Source organism: Hemitrygon akajei, chromosome 9 (assembly GCF_048418815.1).
Source record: "Hemitrygon akajei chromosome 9, sHemAka1.3, whole genome shotgun sequence".
Classification (NCBI taxonomy): Eukaryota; Metazoa; Chordata; class Chondrichthyes; order Myliobatiformes; family Dasyatidae; genus Hemitrygon; species Hemitrygon akajei.
The window spans coordinates 146,795,972-146,815,401 of NC_133132.1; the positions used below are offsets into that span (position 1 = coordinate 146,795,972).

The window sequence follows — 19,430 nt, forward strand, 5'->3', positions numbered from 1 at the left end:
TGTCATCTCTATCAATGATCTGGATGATAATGTAGCAAATTGGATCAGCAAATTTGCTGATGATACAAAGATTGGAGGTGTGGACAGTGAGGAAGGTTTTCAAAGCTTGCAGAGTGATCTGGTCCAACTGGAAAAATGGGCTGAAAAATGGCAGATGGAGTTTAATACAGACAAGTGTGAGGTATTGCACTTTGGAAGGAAAAACCAAGGTAGGACATACAAGGTAAATGGTAGGGCACTGAGGAGTGCAGTAAAACAGAGGGATCTAGGAATACAGATACAAAATTCCCTATAAGTGGCATCACAGGTAGATAGGGTAGTAAAGAGAGCTTTTGGTACATTGGCCTTTATAAATCAAAGTACTGAGTATAAGAGTTGAAATGTTATAGTGAGCTTGTATAAGGCACTGGTGAGGCCAAATTTGGAGTACTGTATGCAGTTTTGGTCACCGAAATACAGGAAGGATATTAATAAGGTTGAAAGAGTACAGAGAAGGTTTACAAGGATGTTGCCAGGACCTGAGAAACTGAGTTACAGAGAAAGGTTGAATAGGTTATGACTTTATTCCCTGGAGCGTAGAAGAATGAGGGGAAACTTGATAGAGGTATATAAAATTACGATGGGTATAGATAGAGTGAATGCAAGCAGGCTTTTTCCACTGAGGTCAGGGGAGGAAAAAAAAACAGAGGACATGGGTTATGGGTGAAGGGGGAAAAGTTTAAAGGGAACATTAGGGAGGGGCTTCTTCACACAGAGAGTGGTGGGAGTGTGGAATGAGTTGCCAGATGAAGTTGTAAATGTGGGCAACACGCACAAAGTGCTGGTGGAACACAGCAGGCCAGGTAGCATCTATAGGGAGAAGCACTGTCGACGTTTCAGGCCGAGACCCTGCCTGGCCTGCTGTGTTCCACCAGCATTTTGTGTGTGTTGTTTGAATTTCCAGCATCTGCAGATTTCCTCGTGTTTGCTTTGTAAATGTGGGCTCACTTTTAACATTTAAGAAAAACTTGGACAGGTACATGGATGAGAGGTGTATGGAGGGATAAAGTCCAGGTGCAGGTCAGTGGGACCAGGCAGAAAAATGGTTCGGCACAGCAAGAAGGCCCAAAAGGCCTGTTTCTGTGCTGTAACGTTCTGTGGTTCTATGGTCCAGTTCTGCAGAAGAAAGTGTCCCACAACAAAATGGCTGTCCCTAGGCCCAGCTGAATGAGTAAAGGATTCTGGAAATTAATGTGGAAGCTGCTACAGAGTCTGTGGCCAATAACAGCACCAAATTCATGCTGATTCTCCACCTAAAACTACTTTCTCTTTGTCCCAATTCCCGTTTTCAAAAGAATTGTATGGTGTAAGTGTGCTCATCTTACTTCTTGTATTTCACTGACAACATTGAGGCAATTAAATTTGGAACTGTTGGAAGGATATTGGAGGATTGTATGGCTGGAGTCCACCATGTGGATAGAGCTGAGTTCATAAAAGTAATTGAAAACAGTGATGATTGTGGTTGGAAATAACATCTCCTCCTCCCTAGCCATCAAAATTGGTGCACCTCAAGGATGCATCCTTAGCCTGCTGCACCACTATTTGCAACCGGCAACTGCGTAGCGAGGCACAGTGCAAGTGCTGTTTATGAACTTGCGGATGACACAACTGTTGTTGGCAGAATGGCAAATGGTGATGAGAAGGCATACAGGAGTGAGATAGATCCGCTGGTTGAGTGGTATTGCAACAGCCTTGTGCTCAAAAAGTTCAAGCGAACATTTACCGTCGAAGTATGTATACAATATAAAACCCTGAAATTTGTTTCCTTACAGGTGGCCACAAAACAAAGAAACCCAAAAGAACCCGTGAAAAAAAGACAGTCAAACACCCAATGTGCAGAGAGAGAAAAAAGGAATTGTGCAAGCAAGAAAAGTAAGCAAATTGCATTTAGAACAAAAGTGAGTCCACAGACATGAAGCCAGACATCACTGCAGCCGGAGCAGGCCACAGTCACAATTCGGTGCAGAGTGGAGTACATTTCAAGGACAAATGAGCAGAACTAGCTCAACCCTCACCTCTGGTCCCAACACACTGCCTTCTTAATCTGGCCCGGCTTTTAAATCATCCAAACATTGGGTCATTCCTTGCTCTAGGACCTGGGCCCTGTCGCTTTGATATGCTCAGGGCCTGGACCTTGCTGCCATGTTTCGGCCTGTACCCATACCTTTCCAAATCTGCCTAGCACTTAGATCGATCAAACCTCAGGTCTTTCATCGATTTTGGACTCAATGTCAATAACACCAAAGAACTGACTGCTGAAGGGGAAGGCAAGGGAACACATACCAGTCTTCAATGAGGGATCAGTAGTGGGAAAGGTGAGCAGTAGCAAGTTCCTGGATGTCAACATAGCTGAAGATCTGCTCTATACTAGGCCAGACATATTGGCGTAATTATGAAGAAGCCATGCTGGTGGCTATAATTCATTAGGAGTTTCATGAGATTTTATTTTAAAAAAATTATATCACTGATTTTCTGTGAACCAAAACTTTTAAGTTTCACCAACCTGTGTTGTCAGTGGTGGTCAGCTCAAAATACCAGCCTTAGACAAATGATAGGAGGGGTGTCCTTATAGAGATTTATAAAATCAAGAAAGGGTATTGAGAAGGTCAAGATAAAAGGTCATAGAATAGCAACAATCTTTTCCCCGGGACAAGGGTGTCCACAACCAGAGGACATCGGTGAAAAGTGAGAGGGGAAGGATATAAAAGGGACCTGCGAGTCAACTTGTACAGTGAGGGTGGTGAGTGTATGGAATGAGCTGCTGGAGGGTGTGGCAGAGGTGGGTACAATTGCAATATTTAAAAAGCATACGGATTGTTACATAGAGGAAAGGTTTAAAGGGATATGGGCTGAAAGCAGACAAATAAAACTAGCTCAGTTAGGCATTTTGGTCAGTACAGATGAGTTGGGCCAAAGGGCCTGATTCCTTACTATCTAGGTCTGTGACCCTATCATCCCAGTTTTTCTAAGTGTGTGGATTTTCCTCCCAGATGCCAACAAAACTGTTTCAAAAAAGCCAAATGGGCTTTTCATATGTTTTCACTGCTTGTCCAATTTTGCCATTTCACCTCCCTTTCCCCTGTAAACTCCCCTCCGCTTTAACCCAATCTCTCCTTTCTCCTCAGCTGCTTCCTCCACCTCAGTGTCCAAAGACAAAATCATATGAACCATCAACGATGTGGACCAATTTTTAACTGGTCTTTGGTACCACCTGGTGGCAAGTATGAACTACTGCAAGAATTGAGATTTTTCAATTAAAAATTTGGAGATAGAGCCACTCTGTCCAGCAACCCACCTATTTAACCCTAGCCTAATCACAGGACAATTTACAATGACCAATTAACCTACTAACAGTTACATCCCTGGAATGCGGAAGGAAGCTGGAGCACCTGGAAGAAATCTATGCATTCACAGCGAGTTGTAAAACTCCTTATATATGGCATCGGAACTAAACTCTGATGCCCTGAGCTGAAATAGTGTTGCACTAACTGCTATGCTACTGTGGTACCCTTCCACATTAGAAACACATTTGGGCACAGCTTCCACTGCTTAGAAGTGCACATGTACACTGTATGAGTGCAATATTTCCACTGCACGCAATGGCTGTTAATATTGTCCCTATTCTCCCTCATTCTGTTCTCCTTTCTCCCCTTTTCCTTCCCACTTTCTCTACTCTTCTTTCTTTCCACTTTCTCATCTTTTCCCATTCCTGCTCCTTTTCTCACCTCCCTTTCCTCTGTAAGCATCCCTTCATTTTAACCCAATCTCCCCTTTCTCCTCGTGACACACACAAAATGCTGGAGGAACTTAGCAGGCCAGGCAGCATTTACGGGAAAGAGTACAGCCAACATTTCAGCCTTCATCGGGACTGGAAAAAAAGATGAGGAGTCAGAGTAAGAAAGTGGTGGGAGGGGAGGCAATTATTTATATCCAATGACCTGGACTATTGATCTATGGGTGTGTAAATCTTGACAGTTGCTGAACTTAATTTCAAGTATTTCAAACACTGTTCCCTCTAAGTTGCAGAGATGTGTGACCACAGAGTAACTGAAATTCTCCCGTGCATAGAGCCTTTGTTGCCACACAGCCGGAATTTTATTTTATATAATTTTAATATAATTTTGAAATTATGCTATTATATATAATTTTGAAATCTATGTTGATATAATTGTGAAATACCCTGCAATTAATTATTTGTTAATGAATGTAAACCATAAATTTTCAGAGTAATATATGTGCCACAACCTTTACTTTGAAACATTTGAGATCTTCAACATATTTACATTGTCAGTGTTTCAAGTTACAATACTGTTACAAATTGTAACAATGAATACAGAATGGAAGTCATTGTTAATAACTCATTGTTAATAACTGCCAGTTCGCTGAACACTGAGGAAATCTGGTCAATATTTGGAGGGTGATGCACCTGACACCTTCCACCCTCCCCCTACCTTCTTTATAGAGCCCCTGCCTACTCCTTCTTCAGTCCTGACGAAGGGTCTCGGCCTGAAACATTGACTGCTCATTTCAACGGATGCTGCCCGACCTGCTGAGTTCATCCAGCTTGTTTGTACGTGAACTGGTCAATATTCATAGCATGCATAATACAAAAAAAAGTATTTAACGTACCTTGCAGTTTTCAGGCCAAGTTAAAATATTCTGCTTGGAGTGGTTAAAAACAATTAGAAGGAACTTGGGCTCCAAAGCTACAATCATCATGAAACTACTGGACCATTATGAAACCTGTCTGGCTGGGTAATGTAAAATCTGTGGTGATTCGATCTGAGAAATCAGTGTGATTTATGGTCCAGAGCAATTTAATTGAGTCTTAGCTGCTCTCCAAGCCATCATTTCAATGGTTCTTCTGCAAGAAATACTGCTACGCCCCTTAATATGAATATGTAAATAAAAATAACTGCAATGCAATTTACAGGCATGCTGTGCTTCAATTGTAAGCAGTACTTTGACTCTACCCCATCTGACAGAAACTGTGGTTTGCTAAACCTGCCTCTGCACTCCATCCGGAACATTCTCAGAAGTCATAAGCACTTTATTACAACACTGCTTAATAAATGCTTTTATCTAATTCAGATTTAACCTAATTCTCGGCTTCTAACTTCTCGGGACCCCAAGACATGATGAAGAGTCTAGCAGTGGTGTTCCCACCCTGGGGGTCCAAGAACCCCTAGGTTAATGGTAAGGGTCCAGGGATATTGGGAGCTCTGAAAAATAAGAGGCAGTTGTTCGGCTAAAATTTGTACAAACATAAAATGGAGAAACAAACACTCCGTGAGAGAAAATGTAGAGGGTAACATTAAGTCCATAAGACATAGGAGCAGAATTAGGCTATTCAGCCCATTGAGTCGGCTCTGCCATTCCATCATGGCTGATCCTGGATTCCACTCAACCCATACACATGCCTTCTCGTCATATTCTTTGATGTTCCGACCGATCAGCAAATGATCAACTTCCGCCTTAAATATATGCACGGACTTGGCCTCCACCGCAGTCTGTGGCAGAGCATTCCACAGATTCACTACTCTCTGGCTAAACAAATTCCTCCTTACCTCTGTTCTAAAGGATCACCCCTCAATTCTGAGGCTGTGCCCTCCAGTTCTGTATAGCCCACCATAGGAAACATCCTCTCCACATCCATCCTATCTAGTCCTTGCAACATTCAGTAGATTTCAATGAGATCCCAATGCTTTCTTCATTCCAGTGAGTGCTGGCCCAAATCTATCAAACGCTCTTCATACTATTGTTCCTTTTACCAAAATGCATTATCATACATTTCCCAACACAGTATTCCATCTGCCACTTTTTTGCCCATTCTTCCAACTTGTTTAAGTCCTGCTGCAGTCATATTGTTTCCTCAGCACTACCTACACCTCCACCTATTTTTGTATCATCTGCAAACTTTGCCATAAAGCCATCAGCTCAATTATCCAAATCACTGACAAACAATGCTAAAAGTAGTGGTCCCAATACTGACCCTGAAGAACACTAGTAGTCACTAGCAACCAACCAGAAAAGGCCCCCTTTATTCCCTCTCACTGCCCCCTGCCTGTCAACCATTCCTCTGTCCATCCCAGTATCTTTCCCGTAATGCCATAGGATTTTATCTTGTTAAGCAGCCTAGTGTGGCAACTTATCAAATGCTTTCTGAAAATCCAAGTAAATGACATCCACTGCCTTTCCTTTGTCCATCTCGCTTGTTACTTCCTCGGAGAACTCCAACAGATTTGTCAGGTAAGATTTCTTCGACAGAAACCATGCTGATTTTGACTTATTTTATTATTAGTCTCCAAGTACCTCGAAACCTCATCCTTAATAATAGACTACAACACTTTCCCAACCACTGAGGTTAGGCTAACTGGCCTATAATTTCCTTTCTTAAAGAGTGGAGTGAAAATTGCAATCTTCTAGTCCTCTGGGACCATGCCAGAATCAAGTGATTCTTGAAAAATCATGATCAATGCATCTGTTATCTCTTCAGCAACCTCTCTCAGGACTCTGGGATGTAGTTCATCTGGTCCAGGTGACTTATCCACTTTAAGACCTTTCAGTTTGCCTAGCATTTTTGTCCCCCATTACTACCTCTTCAGCATCATTTTTCAGTGGTCCGATGCCAATTCTCACCTCCCTTTTACTCTATATAACTAAAAACACTTTTTGTATCCTGCTTTATATTATTGGCTAGTTTGCCCTCATATTTAATCTTTTCCCTTCCTAGGCTTTTTAGTTGGCTTTTGTTGGATTTTAGTAGCTTCCCAATCATCCAACTTGCCACTCACTTTTGCTACCTTATATGCCCTTTCCTTCACTTTAAACAGGCCTTAACTTCCCTTGTCATCCATGATTGCCTAGCCAGGCCATTTGAGAACTTCTTCCTCTGTGGGACATATCTATCCTGTGCCTTGTGAACTATTCCCAGAAACTTCAGCCATCTCTGTTCTGGCATCATCCTGGCCAGTATCTTCCTCCAATCCACCTGGGCAAGCTCCTCTCTCATGTCCCTGTAATTCCCTTTATTCTATTGTGATACTGATACATTCTTCTTCCCCTCCAATTGCAGTATGAATTCAATCACATTATGATCACTGCCTCCTAAAGTTCCTTCACATTAAGCTCCCTAATAAGATCTGACTTATTCCACAACACCCAATCAAATACAGCCTTTCCCTGAGTAGGCTCAAGCACAAGCTGCTCTGACAAGCCATCTCATAGGTTCTCGGTTAAAGATTGAATCCATTTTGGAATGAGCCAATGTACAACTGCATGAGGAAGTCTGGCTCCTGGGAACCAATGGAGCAAATTGAAGAAACTTTAGGGCATTCCAGAAGCAATTCTTGTGATGGATTCACTGAGGGAAAAAAAGAAGTGAGTTGGAAAGGGTTTAATCAAATCACAAACAAGAGAAAATCTGCAGATGCTGGAAATCGGAGCAACACACACACACAAAATGGAAAGGGCTTAACAACTTGTGGAAGGACATTACTGAAGCTTGCTTCGGCAAGGTCTAACGGTCCACCCCATCCCAAGTATGATTTCACGGAGCTGTCAGTCACCGACTCTTGAGCAATGGTGCCTGGCACGGGAACGATTCTGCGCCGTTTGTATCTTCCTGTCCCGATAATGGATGTTGTAGGCTGCGTTTTGCTCCTGGTACACATCTCACTAACTCTGGCGGCGGCGTTCCTGCTGTTCTGGGCGTTTAAACACAAGCATCCGGCGGCGCCTCCGTGCATAGGCAGCTGGATTCCCTGGATCGGCGCTTCTTTCCGCTTCGGAAAAGCGCCGCTTGAATTTATCGAACAAGCCAGAGCTCAGGTAAAAATGGAAACAAGATCATTATATAAAGCTCTGCATTAACCTACGCACAATAATATTAACAACATTGCCGTAGGCTTCTCTAGTGGAGTTTTGCAAGGAGGAGAAATCTGGTACACATTTAAATAGTGTTTGTGATGAGGCAAGAAGATAGTATTCCACATTTAGCAGGCCTCCCCCCCCCCCCCTTTAATTGTCACTCTTACAGTACGCTATTGCTTCAGGGGGAAAACTTTGCACGTTACCAAAGATGTGTGTGCTTCTGAATTGAAGCGTTGTTTTAAAACGCTGCTCTTGTTTTGTTATTTAATTTTTGTTTTGTTTTGTTATGTAATTAGTTTTGCTACAACAAGTGTATGGGACATTGGAAAAAAAGTTGAATTTCCCCGTGGGGATGAATAAAGTATCTATCTATCTATTCACGGAAACGGACCAGAACTCCCTCTGCTGGCTCAATTTATAATTGCACTGCTTGATGCGGGAGTTCAAATTTGGTTGACATCAGAAATATCCGCGTTCACTGTAAAGTCAGGAGAGTGGGGTTAGACCATGTAAAGCAAGATCCCATCATCGCATGAGCCTTCATCTAAAACATCTTCCTCACTGTAATGATGCAGGTCGGTCTCATAAACACCAGAGGTTTTGTAGATGCCGGAAATCTTGAACAAGGCACACAAAATGCTGGAAGAACTGTACAAGTCAGGCGGCATCTAAGGTAGTTGGGTTACAAACAGAGGCAATGTGTAGTGAGACTCTGACAAGGAGAGGCTGATGATAGGGCAAAATTACAGTCAACGCGATGAGACGCAATGTAAAAGGCAGACAAAATCGAAAAGGCTGAACCCAGGACTAAAGGTGTTATATCTGAATGCACACAGTGTATGAAATAAGGTTGATGACTTAGCACAGTTATAGATTGGCAGGTACGTTGTGGTAGACATCACTGAATCACGGCTGAAAGAAAATTACAGCCGGGAACTTAATCCAAGGGCACAAATTGTATGGAAAGGATAGGCAGGAAAGCAGAGGGGGTGGTGTGGCTTTGTAGGTAAAAAATCAAATTAACTCATTAGAAGGAGGTGACATGGGGTTGGAAGGTGTTGAATTGTTGTGGATCGACCAAAGGAACTGCAAGTGTAAAAACACCCTGATGGGAGTTACATACAGACACCTGAACAATAGTAAGGATGTGGTCTAGAAATTACAATGGGAGATAGAAAATGCATGTTGAAAGGGCAATGTTACAATTGTCATGAAGGATTTCAATATGCAGGTAGTTTGGAGAAATCAGGTGGATGTGGGATTTTAAGAGGGGGATTTCTAAAGTGCCTATGAGATGTGTTTTTCGAGCAGCTGGTGGTTGAGCCCGCTAGGGGATTAGTTATTCTGGATTGGGTGTTGTGCGATGAGCCAGAATTGATTAAAGACCTTAAAGGTTAAAGAACCCTTAGGGGAAACTGATCATAATATGATGGACATCACCCTGAAACTTGAGATGGAAAAGTTAAAGCGAGTGTGAGTAAAGGAAATTAAAATATCAAAGGAAATTAAATTATCAAAGTACAGAGGCATGATAGAGGAGCTGACCAGAATTGATTGGAAAAGAACACTGGCAGTGATGATGGCTGGAATTTCTGGAGGCAATTTGAAAGGCACAGGATATATACATTGTAAAGAAGAAGTATTCTAAAGGCAAGATGATGTAACCATGGCTAACAAGAGAAGTCACAGCCAACTTAAAAGCCAAAGAGAGGGCACATAATAGAGCAAAAATTAGTGGGAACTTAAAGGATTGGGAAGCTTTTAAAAACCAACAGAAGGCAACTAAAAAGTCATTAGGAAAGTAAAGATGGAATACGAAAGTAAGCTAGCCAATAATATTAGAGAGGATACCAATAGTTTCTTCAGATACATAAAATGAAAAGGGAGGTGAGAGTGGGTATCAGACTACTGGAAAACAATGCTGGAGAGGTAGTACTGGGGTAGAAGGAAATGGTGGATGAACTGAATAATATTTTGCATCGTTCTTCATTGTGGAAGATACTAGCAGTATAGTGGAAGTTCCAGATGTCAGGGGTCATGAAGTTACCATTTCTAGGGAGAAGGTTCTTGGGAAACTGAAAGATCTAAAGGTAGATAAGTCACCTGGACCAGATAATGTACACCCCAGGGTTCTGAATAAGGTGGCTGAAGAGATTGTGGAGCGTTAGTAATGATCTTTCAAGAATCACTAGAGTCTGGAATGGTTCTGGAAGAATGGAAAATTACAAATGTCACTGCACTCTTCAAGAAGGAGAGAGGCAGAAAAAAGGAATTTATATGTCAGTTACTCTCACCTCAGTTGTTGAGAAGATGTTGGAGTTGATTATTAAGGCTGAGGTCTCGGGGAACTTGGAGGCACATGATAAAATAGGCCATGGTTTTCCTCAAGGAAAATCTTGCCTGACAAATCTGACAAGTCTTTGAAGAAATAACAAGCAGGATAGGGTAAGGAGATTCTGTTGATGTTGTGTACTTGGATTTTCAGAAGGCCTTTGACAAGGTGCCACACATGAGGCTGCTTAACAAGCTACAAACCTGTGGTATTACAGGAAAGATTCTAGCATGGATAAAGCAATGGCTGATTGGCCGGAGGCAAAGAGTGGGAATAAAGGAAGCCTTTTTTTATTGGGTACTGGTGACTAATGGTGTTCCACAGGGGTCTATGTTGGGACCGATTCTTTTTATGTTATATGTCAGTTGTTTTGATGATGGAATTGATGGCCTTATTGCAACATTTGTAGGTGATATGAAGATAAGTGGAAGGGCAGGTTGTTTTGAGAAAATAGGTTATGGAAGGACTTAAACAGATTAGGAGAATGGGCAAAGAAGTAGCAGGTGGAATAAAGTGTCAGCAAGTGTATGTTCATGCACCTTGGCAGAAGAAATGAAAGGGCTGACAATTTTCTAAATGGAGAGAAAATACAAACATTTGAGGTGCAAAGGGATTTGAGAGTCCTTGTGCAGGATTCCCTAAAGGTTAATTTGCAGGTTGAGTCTGCGGTGAGGCAGGCAAATGTAATGTTAGCAAGTCCCGTCCTTCTCAAACAGCTCCAATGCAGGCTTACTCTGAACTCCATCATGGGGAGGGATTCCAGAAGGACAGAGAAAATACTTTAAGCATGATCTAAAATTCATGAAAAAAAAGTTTACTTAACTAAATTGTGGGAATCTTTGGCTTCCATCAGTTCAAAATGGAGAAGAAGCATGCAGGAAAGCAATGAAGATTGTGTGTCTGTGCAGGAGAAAGCAAAGTCCATGCATAACCAGCAGATAGCACTCTGACCTAAACATCCCACCCACATCAGTTGCAGAATCAATCGATCCATGTATCAAACTCCCCAGCCACCTCAGAGCCCATGGAATTGGAGAAGAAGCATGTCATCCCTCTCCCTGAGAGATTGTCTGGGAAGAAGAACGTGAGGATGATCATATCTTCAATCTCCTCTACCTTCACACCTAGAATGATATTTGGCAAGCTACCATCTCTAATTGGGTTGATAGTCCTGGCCAGGATCAGGAGGATATTTGCATAATGGTCGGGGTTTGGCCCCATAATTTTACAGTAAGCCACTGTAAAAAGTATGTGTTCTTCAGCTTCAAATTATATAATGTGGCGATGCAGAAAATAATTGATTCTCATGTCAACATTTGTAGGAATGAAACCTGGTACTTTTCATATTGTTATTATTTATTCAATCTGAAGTATTAGAAATTATAGTGTACATGATGATTTGAAAATCATGCCACTGTATTTCATTGGCTCCTGTATAGACATTGGTCACTGAATAAATATTGGTCCCAATTTATCATTTTAAAGAAAACATAGGCTGTAAGCATTTAATGCTGTTGAAAAGTATATAACCACCAATTTCTCATGAGTGTAATTTGCAATCAAGCTTGGAAGTTACTGGAAGTTGTTGTGCAGATTACATTTTCCTTTACAAAGCTTTGTTACCCTGGTAATCTGCCCAAGGGTTCACGTGGAAAGTAGAAAGTGGTGTTTTTGCCCTCTAGATATCTACAAGACAAAGGCAGGAATAGCAGGTCTGGGGCATGCTTGGCGAGCAAGTTTGGCCTCGTTGATCTGCTCCAGGTAAATACATGACCATTGATTGCATGTGTTTGGTGAGTTGCACTCAGTAACATCTAGCTGAGACTAATTCTTGCTTCATCGGTAATGGTGGTAACTCCTTAATGTATCAGTCAGTTAAGCTGGAGGCATTGCCATTATATTGAGAAATATTGCCCCATTATTGAATCCAAATCCAGGTGTAAAATCTATGTTCCTAGTTTCAATACCCCAATATTATGGAATATGGAAGGGAGAATCATCAGCCAGGTGAGAAACTATTTATATATGCTGAATTAGCTGGAGGAGTTTCAAAAGAAATGCAAGCTCAATAGCTATTGCTTTCATTCATATTCTATTAATTGCAGCTACAAAATCTAATGGACTAGGCATTTTTTCAGAATAAGTCATACTTCTAAATAAAAATATTTTAATTTGTAGTATGGAGCAGTATTTACCGTGGTAGCTGCTGGGAAGCGACTGACCTTTGTTACAGAAGAAGAGGATATTGAGATATTCTTTAAATCTAAGAATGTTGACTTTCAAGAAGCAGTACAGGAGGCTGTCTGGCGTACGGGTAAGAAACAACACAAAAATGTTGTACACTAATTTCATGTATTCTAGGAAGATATGCTAGATGTTAGTATTTGTTAATTACAATTTTTCTTTATCTATTTCCTCCTAACCAATTATTCTCCCACATCATAAGGTTATGACTGATTTCATGTAGCTTGATTGTTTAAAATTAATTTCTTGTGTGGAATTATTATTATATATGTATTTGGAATTCTCCGTTAACTCTGCTAGTTAATAGTTATAACAAATATTTAATACTATTTAAAGCTTGTATATATCTTATATAACTTGTCAACAGCTTCTATAAGTAGGAAGAGTTTTACGAGGAGCCACACAGCTGTACATGATATGATAAAATGGAGATTGGCTCCATCAAGATTGCATCTCTTCTACAGTAACCTATCTAAGGAATTCAACGAATGTCTCCTGCACCTTGGAACCAAAGGCACTGATGACTTGTATGACCTTGTCTGGTAGGTATCTGTAATATCACAATGCAAAATTTATTCTATAAGAGTTGTACTTAGCATACACATGCCTTTTCCATCCCAAAATGTAAGAAAAAATGTTCTCATGAAGTTTTAATAAATATTGCATTACTTTTTGTACAAGTTATAGATTACTTAGTTTTTCCTGAAAATTCTACAAATTCAATATCAGATGAGCTTAGTATCACTTGAATTCATAAGAACAGTTAACTTTGAAATTGAGTTACCCAAAGTTGTTTTAATATAATACAAATGAAATATAGTAAATTTATGTAAGCTTAACGAAATGCTGGCATCTCAGACTTTCGATATGTTTGTCTTTTAATTTAAAAAAATACACCATGTATTCTATTATATCTTAATGAAAATTAGAGGAAATTTCTGACTGAAAATCAATTGAGATGGGATCACTAACATTACAATGCATTTCTCTTCAATTCCACATAACAAATGACAGATTTCTGATATTATTTGATCTGGATCCTATTCCTCCTGATCTTTTTCAAAGTTCAAAGTAAATTTATTACCAAAGTACATATATTTCACCATATACAACCCTGAGATTCATTTTCTTGTGGGCATACTCAATAAATCCAAGATACATAATAGAATAACACACACAAAATGCTGGTGGAACACAGCAGGCCAGGCAGCATCAATAAGGAGAAGCACTGTCGACGTTTCGGGCCGAGACCCTTCGTCAGGACTAACTGAAAGGAAAGATACTAAGAGATTTGAAAGTAGTGGGGGGAGGGGGAAATGCGAAATGATAGGAGAAGACCGGAGGGGGCGGGATGAAGCTAAGAGCTGGAAAGGTGATTGGCGAAAGTGATACAGAGCTGGAGAAGGGAAAGGATCATGGGACGGGAGGCCTCGGGAGAAAGAAAGGGGGAGGGGAGCACCAGAGGGAGATGGAGAACAGGCAGGGTGGTGGGCAGAGAGAGAAAAAAAAACAAACAACTAAATATGTCAGGGATGGGGTAAGAAGGGGAGGAGGGGCATTAATGGAAGTTAGAGAAGTCAATGTTCATGCCATCAGGTTGGAGGCTACCCAGCCGGTATATAAGGTGTGTTCCTCCAACCTGAGTGTGGCTTCATCTTGACAGTAGAGGAGGCCATGGATAGACATATCAGAATGGGAATGGGACGTGGAATTAAAATGTGTGTCCACTGGGAGATCCTGCTTTCTCTGGCAGACCGAGCATAGGTGTTCAGCAAAATGGTCTCCCAGTCTGCGTCGGGTCTCACCAATATATAAAAGGCCACACCGGGAGCACCGGACGCAGTATACCACACCAGCTGACTCACAGGTGAAGTGTCGCCTCACCTGGAAGGACTGTTGTTTGAATTTCCAGAATCTGCAGATTTCCTCGTGTTTGCTACATAATAGAATAAATGGGTTGTACCAAACAGGATGGACAAGCATCCAATGTGCACGAGATAACAAACTTTGCAAATAAATAAATAAATAATGAATGAATGAATGAGCAATAAATATCAAGAACATAAGATGAAGGGTGTGAGAACACTTCAGTGATGGGGCAGGTGAAGTTGAGTGAAATAATCCCCAGACCCAGAATGCACATTACTTGTCAAAAAAGAAAAGTTAGCAAGTTTGGCATTACTAGCTCAAGAAATACAGAGCTACAACAGAAATTCTAAATCAATGGTAAACCCTTAGCATTGTAAGTACAGCTAACTCAAATAAAAATCATCAGTAAGTTTTATGGGTGAAAGTTGTTCCTTGATCTCTTCTTTTGGTGAAATAGTTTTACCTGTTGACAATTTTTTTTTAATTGCATGTTGTGAAAAAGTGAAATAGAAATAGAAGCACTCAGCAAGTCATGCAGTATGTCGAAAGTCATGTAGTATATGAGGCAAAGTTAATATTTCAGGGTGAGTGTTCTTTTTTCTGGGCACATTGCAGCCTTTCAGACACAATATTGAATTCAGGAACTTCAGGTAATTCACTTTCTCTTGTTACATACCCCATAACTGGGTGTCAGACCAGCAAAGATAGAAGTATCCGTTGGAGTCTGGTGGTACCAAAACTAAAGGAGTTTATTAGTAAACTACACAATACAATATCAAAAATGCAAATATACATATAAAACCAGTTACCAGTAATAAACCTAAAAGTGTAGGAATAATAATAAACAAGCTCTATCGATGTCTAGGGGTAAATGAATTGTCATAGAAAAGTATAAAGTTCAGTTCAGTTCATACATGCTGAGGTAGTTATGATTGTTGTGTTGTAATCGTTGGAGAGAGAGAGAGCGAGAGATTAGGCAGCTGCAGCAGGCAAACATTCTGTGGCTTTCTTAACCCGCTGTGCCGTTGTGGCCATTCAGTTATGACCCCTCCGTCCTTCAGCTAGACCGTTCTTCTGTGGTGGACTCGTCACTCTGGCATGAGTGGACACACACACAAGTCCCCACCGGCCCTGCCGTCACTCTGTGAGCTTTACTGACCGATCTCCTGATTCGGTCCTCGAAGCCCCCACCTTTCTGTGGGTTCACAACACTAAGTCAGTGTCCACTGGTGTGTCTGAAGGGTGTCTCTCCAGACCTGTCTTTTATCCCTACTAACTGGGTCTCAGCTATCCATCAACTCTGAATGACCGTGTCTATCAAATCAGGCCACTCCTGCTGTCTCCTCAGGAGTGTTAACGAGCAAAGTAAAGTCCTTGTAGTGAAAGGTAAATAATCCAGGAAGAGTCAAAATACAATAAATCAACAGTCTCGCTCTCCCTCTTATCTGTAGCAGATGTTCCTACCTCTGTGCTTCAACCTTCTCTCTCAGTAGCAGCATAGCAACAGCAATAGTTTATAGTTCGTGGGGGGGGGGGGAGAAATGATTAACTCTGCACCCCATTTCCATCAGGTCTGTTCATCACTCATAACACTCTTGATCAGTACTGGCCAGTATATAATAATGGCTCAGAATTTCTCTCTCCAGTACTGCAAATTGTCCATTGGTCATGTTCTACTATTGTACATTTCATAAATTTAACATTTCTTTATCCAAATGTTCACTCTGTTGCCTCATTTTTTTATGTTTCTTTGTTCAGATTCAGTGTAAATTGTTCCCATTGACCAGCATGCCTTTTACATAGAACGTAGAGCAATACAGCACAGTACAGGGCGGTTGGCCCATGATGTTGTGCTGACCTTTTAAGCTCCTCCAAGGTCAATTTAACTCTTTTTATACAATTACTCTCCTTAACAAAATTAAGATCTTGTCTTATCAGGGATATTCCTTTGCCCAATCCTTTCCACCCTTCTGTTTCTGCAACTTAAAATCAACTTGCACTCTCTCATTCTTGTTTTGATGAAGGATGTTAAACCTGAAACATTAACTCTGTTTCTCGTTCCACAGATACTCTCTGCCCTCCTGAGTGTTTGCAGTAGGTTCAGTTTTTATCTGTTCCAGAAATGGGGATTATTTTTATTTAAAATAACAATAAAACCTAAGAACAAACAAGAGGAATCTACAAATGCTGGAAATCCAAGCAAAGCACACAAAATGCTGGAGGAATTCGGCAACCCAGGCAGCATCTAGGAAAAGAGTACAGTCAACATTTCAGTCCAAGACCCTTCATCGGAACTGGAGGGAAAAAAAGATGAGGAGAAGATTTAAAAGGTGGGGGTGGGGAGGGAGAAACATAAGGTGATGGGTGAAACCTGAAGGGGGAGGGATGAAGTAAAGAGCTGACAAGTTGATTGATGAAAGAGATACAGGGCTGGAGAAGAGGGAGTCTGATAGGAGAGGACCGAAGGCCATGGAAGAAGGAAAAGGGGGAGGAGCACCAGAGGGAGGCGATGGGCGGGCAAGGAGATAACTGACAAATATAAAATAGTTGCACAAGCATGCTGGCAATCCAAAGCAGCATGTTTCGGGCCGAGACAGGAGTCCTGATGAAGGGTCTTGGCCCAAAACGTTAACTGTTTACTCTTTTCCATAGACGCGGCCTGGCCTGCTGAGTTCCTCCAGCATTTTGTGTGTGATGCAATAGCTTCAGTTGTATACAAAATCAGTTGATAAATTTTTGTACTGTAATTCTTCTGCAACAAATTGAAAACTTTTAAAAACCTAACCCTCTTTGGACTTATTGTTGGAAGATCAATCATAACACAGTAGCAAATTAACAAATTACAATGCAAAGCACTAAGATTAAATATAGTTTATTTGGATTTGCTAATTATTGTAGGAAACTAATGGCTATAGAAATTAGAATTATACTGAAAGAATGAATGTAAGAATAACAGTTGTTTGGATTCTGGCTCAGTTTTAGCTGCCCATTCATCAAATGATCATCTGTAAAGGAATCTTGCCAGGCTGTTAAACCAAACAGTTGAGACCAGTCCTATCTTTAGTCAATATTCACAAATAAAATAATCTACATCATATGTAGATCTACACGAAATAATCTACAATTAAATTATGAAGAGCTACAAAACGAAGTCAGGCAGCATTGCTAACGACAGTGCGTGCTTTCCTGATGAGTTTAACATATTCTATGCACATTTTGAACAGAAAGAAATTGAAATGTCACCAACCACTCAGACAATCTTCATCTGTACCCACAGTTACTGTTGCAGATGTCTTATCAGTCTTATTTATCATGATCTCAAGGAAAACATCTGGCCCTGTAAGAGTACTTGCCCGTGGACTTAGAACCCTTGCAGATCAACTGGCAGGGTTATTTGTAGACAATTTTAACCTCTCCCTACTTCAGTCTGAGGTTCCTGCCAAAGAAAATTAAGGTAATGTGGCTTAATTACACCGCTGGTGGCTGTAACTTTTACCATCATAAAGTGCTTCAACAGGCTGGTTGTTCATGGTATGCATCAACTCTAACCTCCCAGCCAGCCTCAACCCATTGCAGTTTATGTATGGCTAAAACAAGTCCATGATGGACAGTATCTCCCTGGTCATACACTCAACCGTGGAGCATCTGGATAATAATGCCATGCCACTCTTTATGGTCTACAGTTTCAACTTTAATACAATAATTATAAGCAAATTCATCTCCAAACTCAACAACTCCCTTTGCAACTAGACCTTGATCACGTGGCCAGCAGACTACAATCAGTAAGGAGAGGCAGCAACCCCTTTGCCACGATTAACCTGAACCCTGGTGCACCACAAGACTATGTTCTAAGCCCCCTCCTCTACTCTTTATGCACTCACAACTGTGAGGCCAGATTCTGTCCTAACTCCAACTACAATTATGTAGATGACACCATCGCAGTGGACCAAATCTCAAATAACAATGAGATGAAGGCATAGAAAACGCACTGATACTGCGTCATGGCAACAACCTTCCCCTCAATGTCTGCAAAACAGCTGGTTATTGAATTGGGAAGAGGGGGTGCGCATGCTCTGAGGATGAGATGGTTGAGAGCTTCAAGTTCCAAGGAGTGAACATCACTGTTAGGCTGTCCTGGTCGAAGAACATTGATGCCACAACTGAGAAAGCTCACCAGAGACTCAACTTCGTCAGGAGGCTAACGAAATTTGGCATGTTCGCTTTGACCCTCACCACTGTTGTAATGAATTGATCTGTATGGACAGTATGCAAGACAGGTTTTTTACTGTATCTCAGTACATGTAACAATAATAAAACAATTTACCAATTTAACTTCAAACTTAACGAACCCAAAAAAGATATAAGAAAATTATCAGCATTGGGTGCTTTAGGAAACAAGCACTAATTATATAATTTACGATTGAATCACCGATTTAATAATAAATAACTAATTTAGTAAGTTGTATTAATGAATATACATTTTATTTTAACTCAATCTTCTGCGCTTTATTCTTATTTCACTAACATTTTTATTCACATTATAAAGACACCAAAATGTGTATTTTCTTCATTATTAAGAAAATGTAAATGAACATTGCTTGACTTTTATCAATACCAACATGTGATTTTTTTTCCCCAAATCCGAACACTGCAATTTCCAATGGGTAATGAAAACTTCTGTTGTGCTGACAGGCATAGGATGTATTCTGCAGTGGTGAACAACTTGTTTGGAAAAGGTGTATGTCCCACTGATAGGAACACAGTTAAAGAGTTTGAGGACCACTTCCAGAAGTTCGATAGAAGTTTTGAATTTGGGTCCCAATTACCAGAATTTTTACTAAGGTGAATAACCCATTTTCTCTGCTATTTATGATGAGGGTAAGAAATGGAGCACTGGGATAAGGGAATGAATTTCCAGGGAGATATTCTGCTTGTCCACCAAAAAAAAATCTTTGCAAAATTGTATGAATGATACAGTTTCAGAGCCTTAGTGACACAAGAGATTACAAATACTAGAATTGGAAACAATAAAACAAACTGCTTGAGCAAGCAGGTTGGTTAAGCAGCATCTTAG

General features: G+C 40.8%; 1 protein-coding gene across 4 annotated transcripts in view; it reads left to right on the plus strand.

The window, feature by feature from the left end:
- Nucleotides 1-7,513: 7,513 nt before the first annotated feature.
- Nucleotides 7,514-19,430, plus strand: part of cyp39a1 (cytochrome P450, family 39, subfamily A, polypeptide 1) — a 31,332-nt gene continuing 19,415 nt past the window's right edge. The window contains exons 1-4 of one of the 4 annotated variants that reach the window (XM_073057219.1): nt 7,514-7,869; nt 12,422-12,557; nt 12,855-13,029; nt 19,049-19,198. In XM_073057219.1, coding sequence (XP_072913320.1) covers nt 7,621-7,869; nt 12,422-12,557; nt 12,855-13,029; nt 19,049-19,198 — 710 coding nt within the window. In that variant the 5' untranslated portion in view covers nt 7,514-7,620. The remainder of the gene's footprint in view (nt 7,870-12,421; nt 12,558-12,854; nt 13,030-19,048; nt 19,199-19,430) is intronic. The other 3 variants (XR_012100327.1, XM_073057220.1, XM_073057218.1) reach the window with 3 other exon arrangements.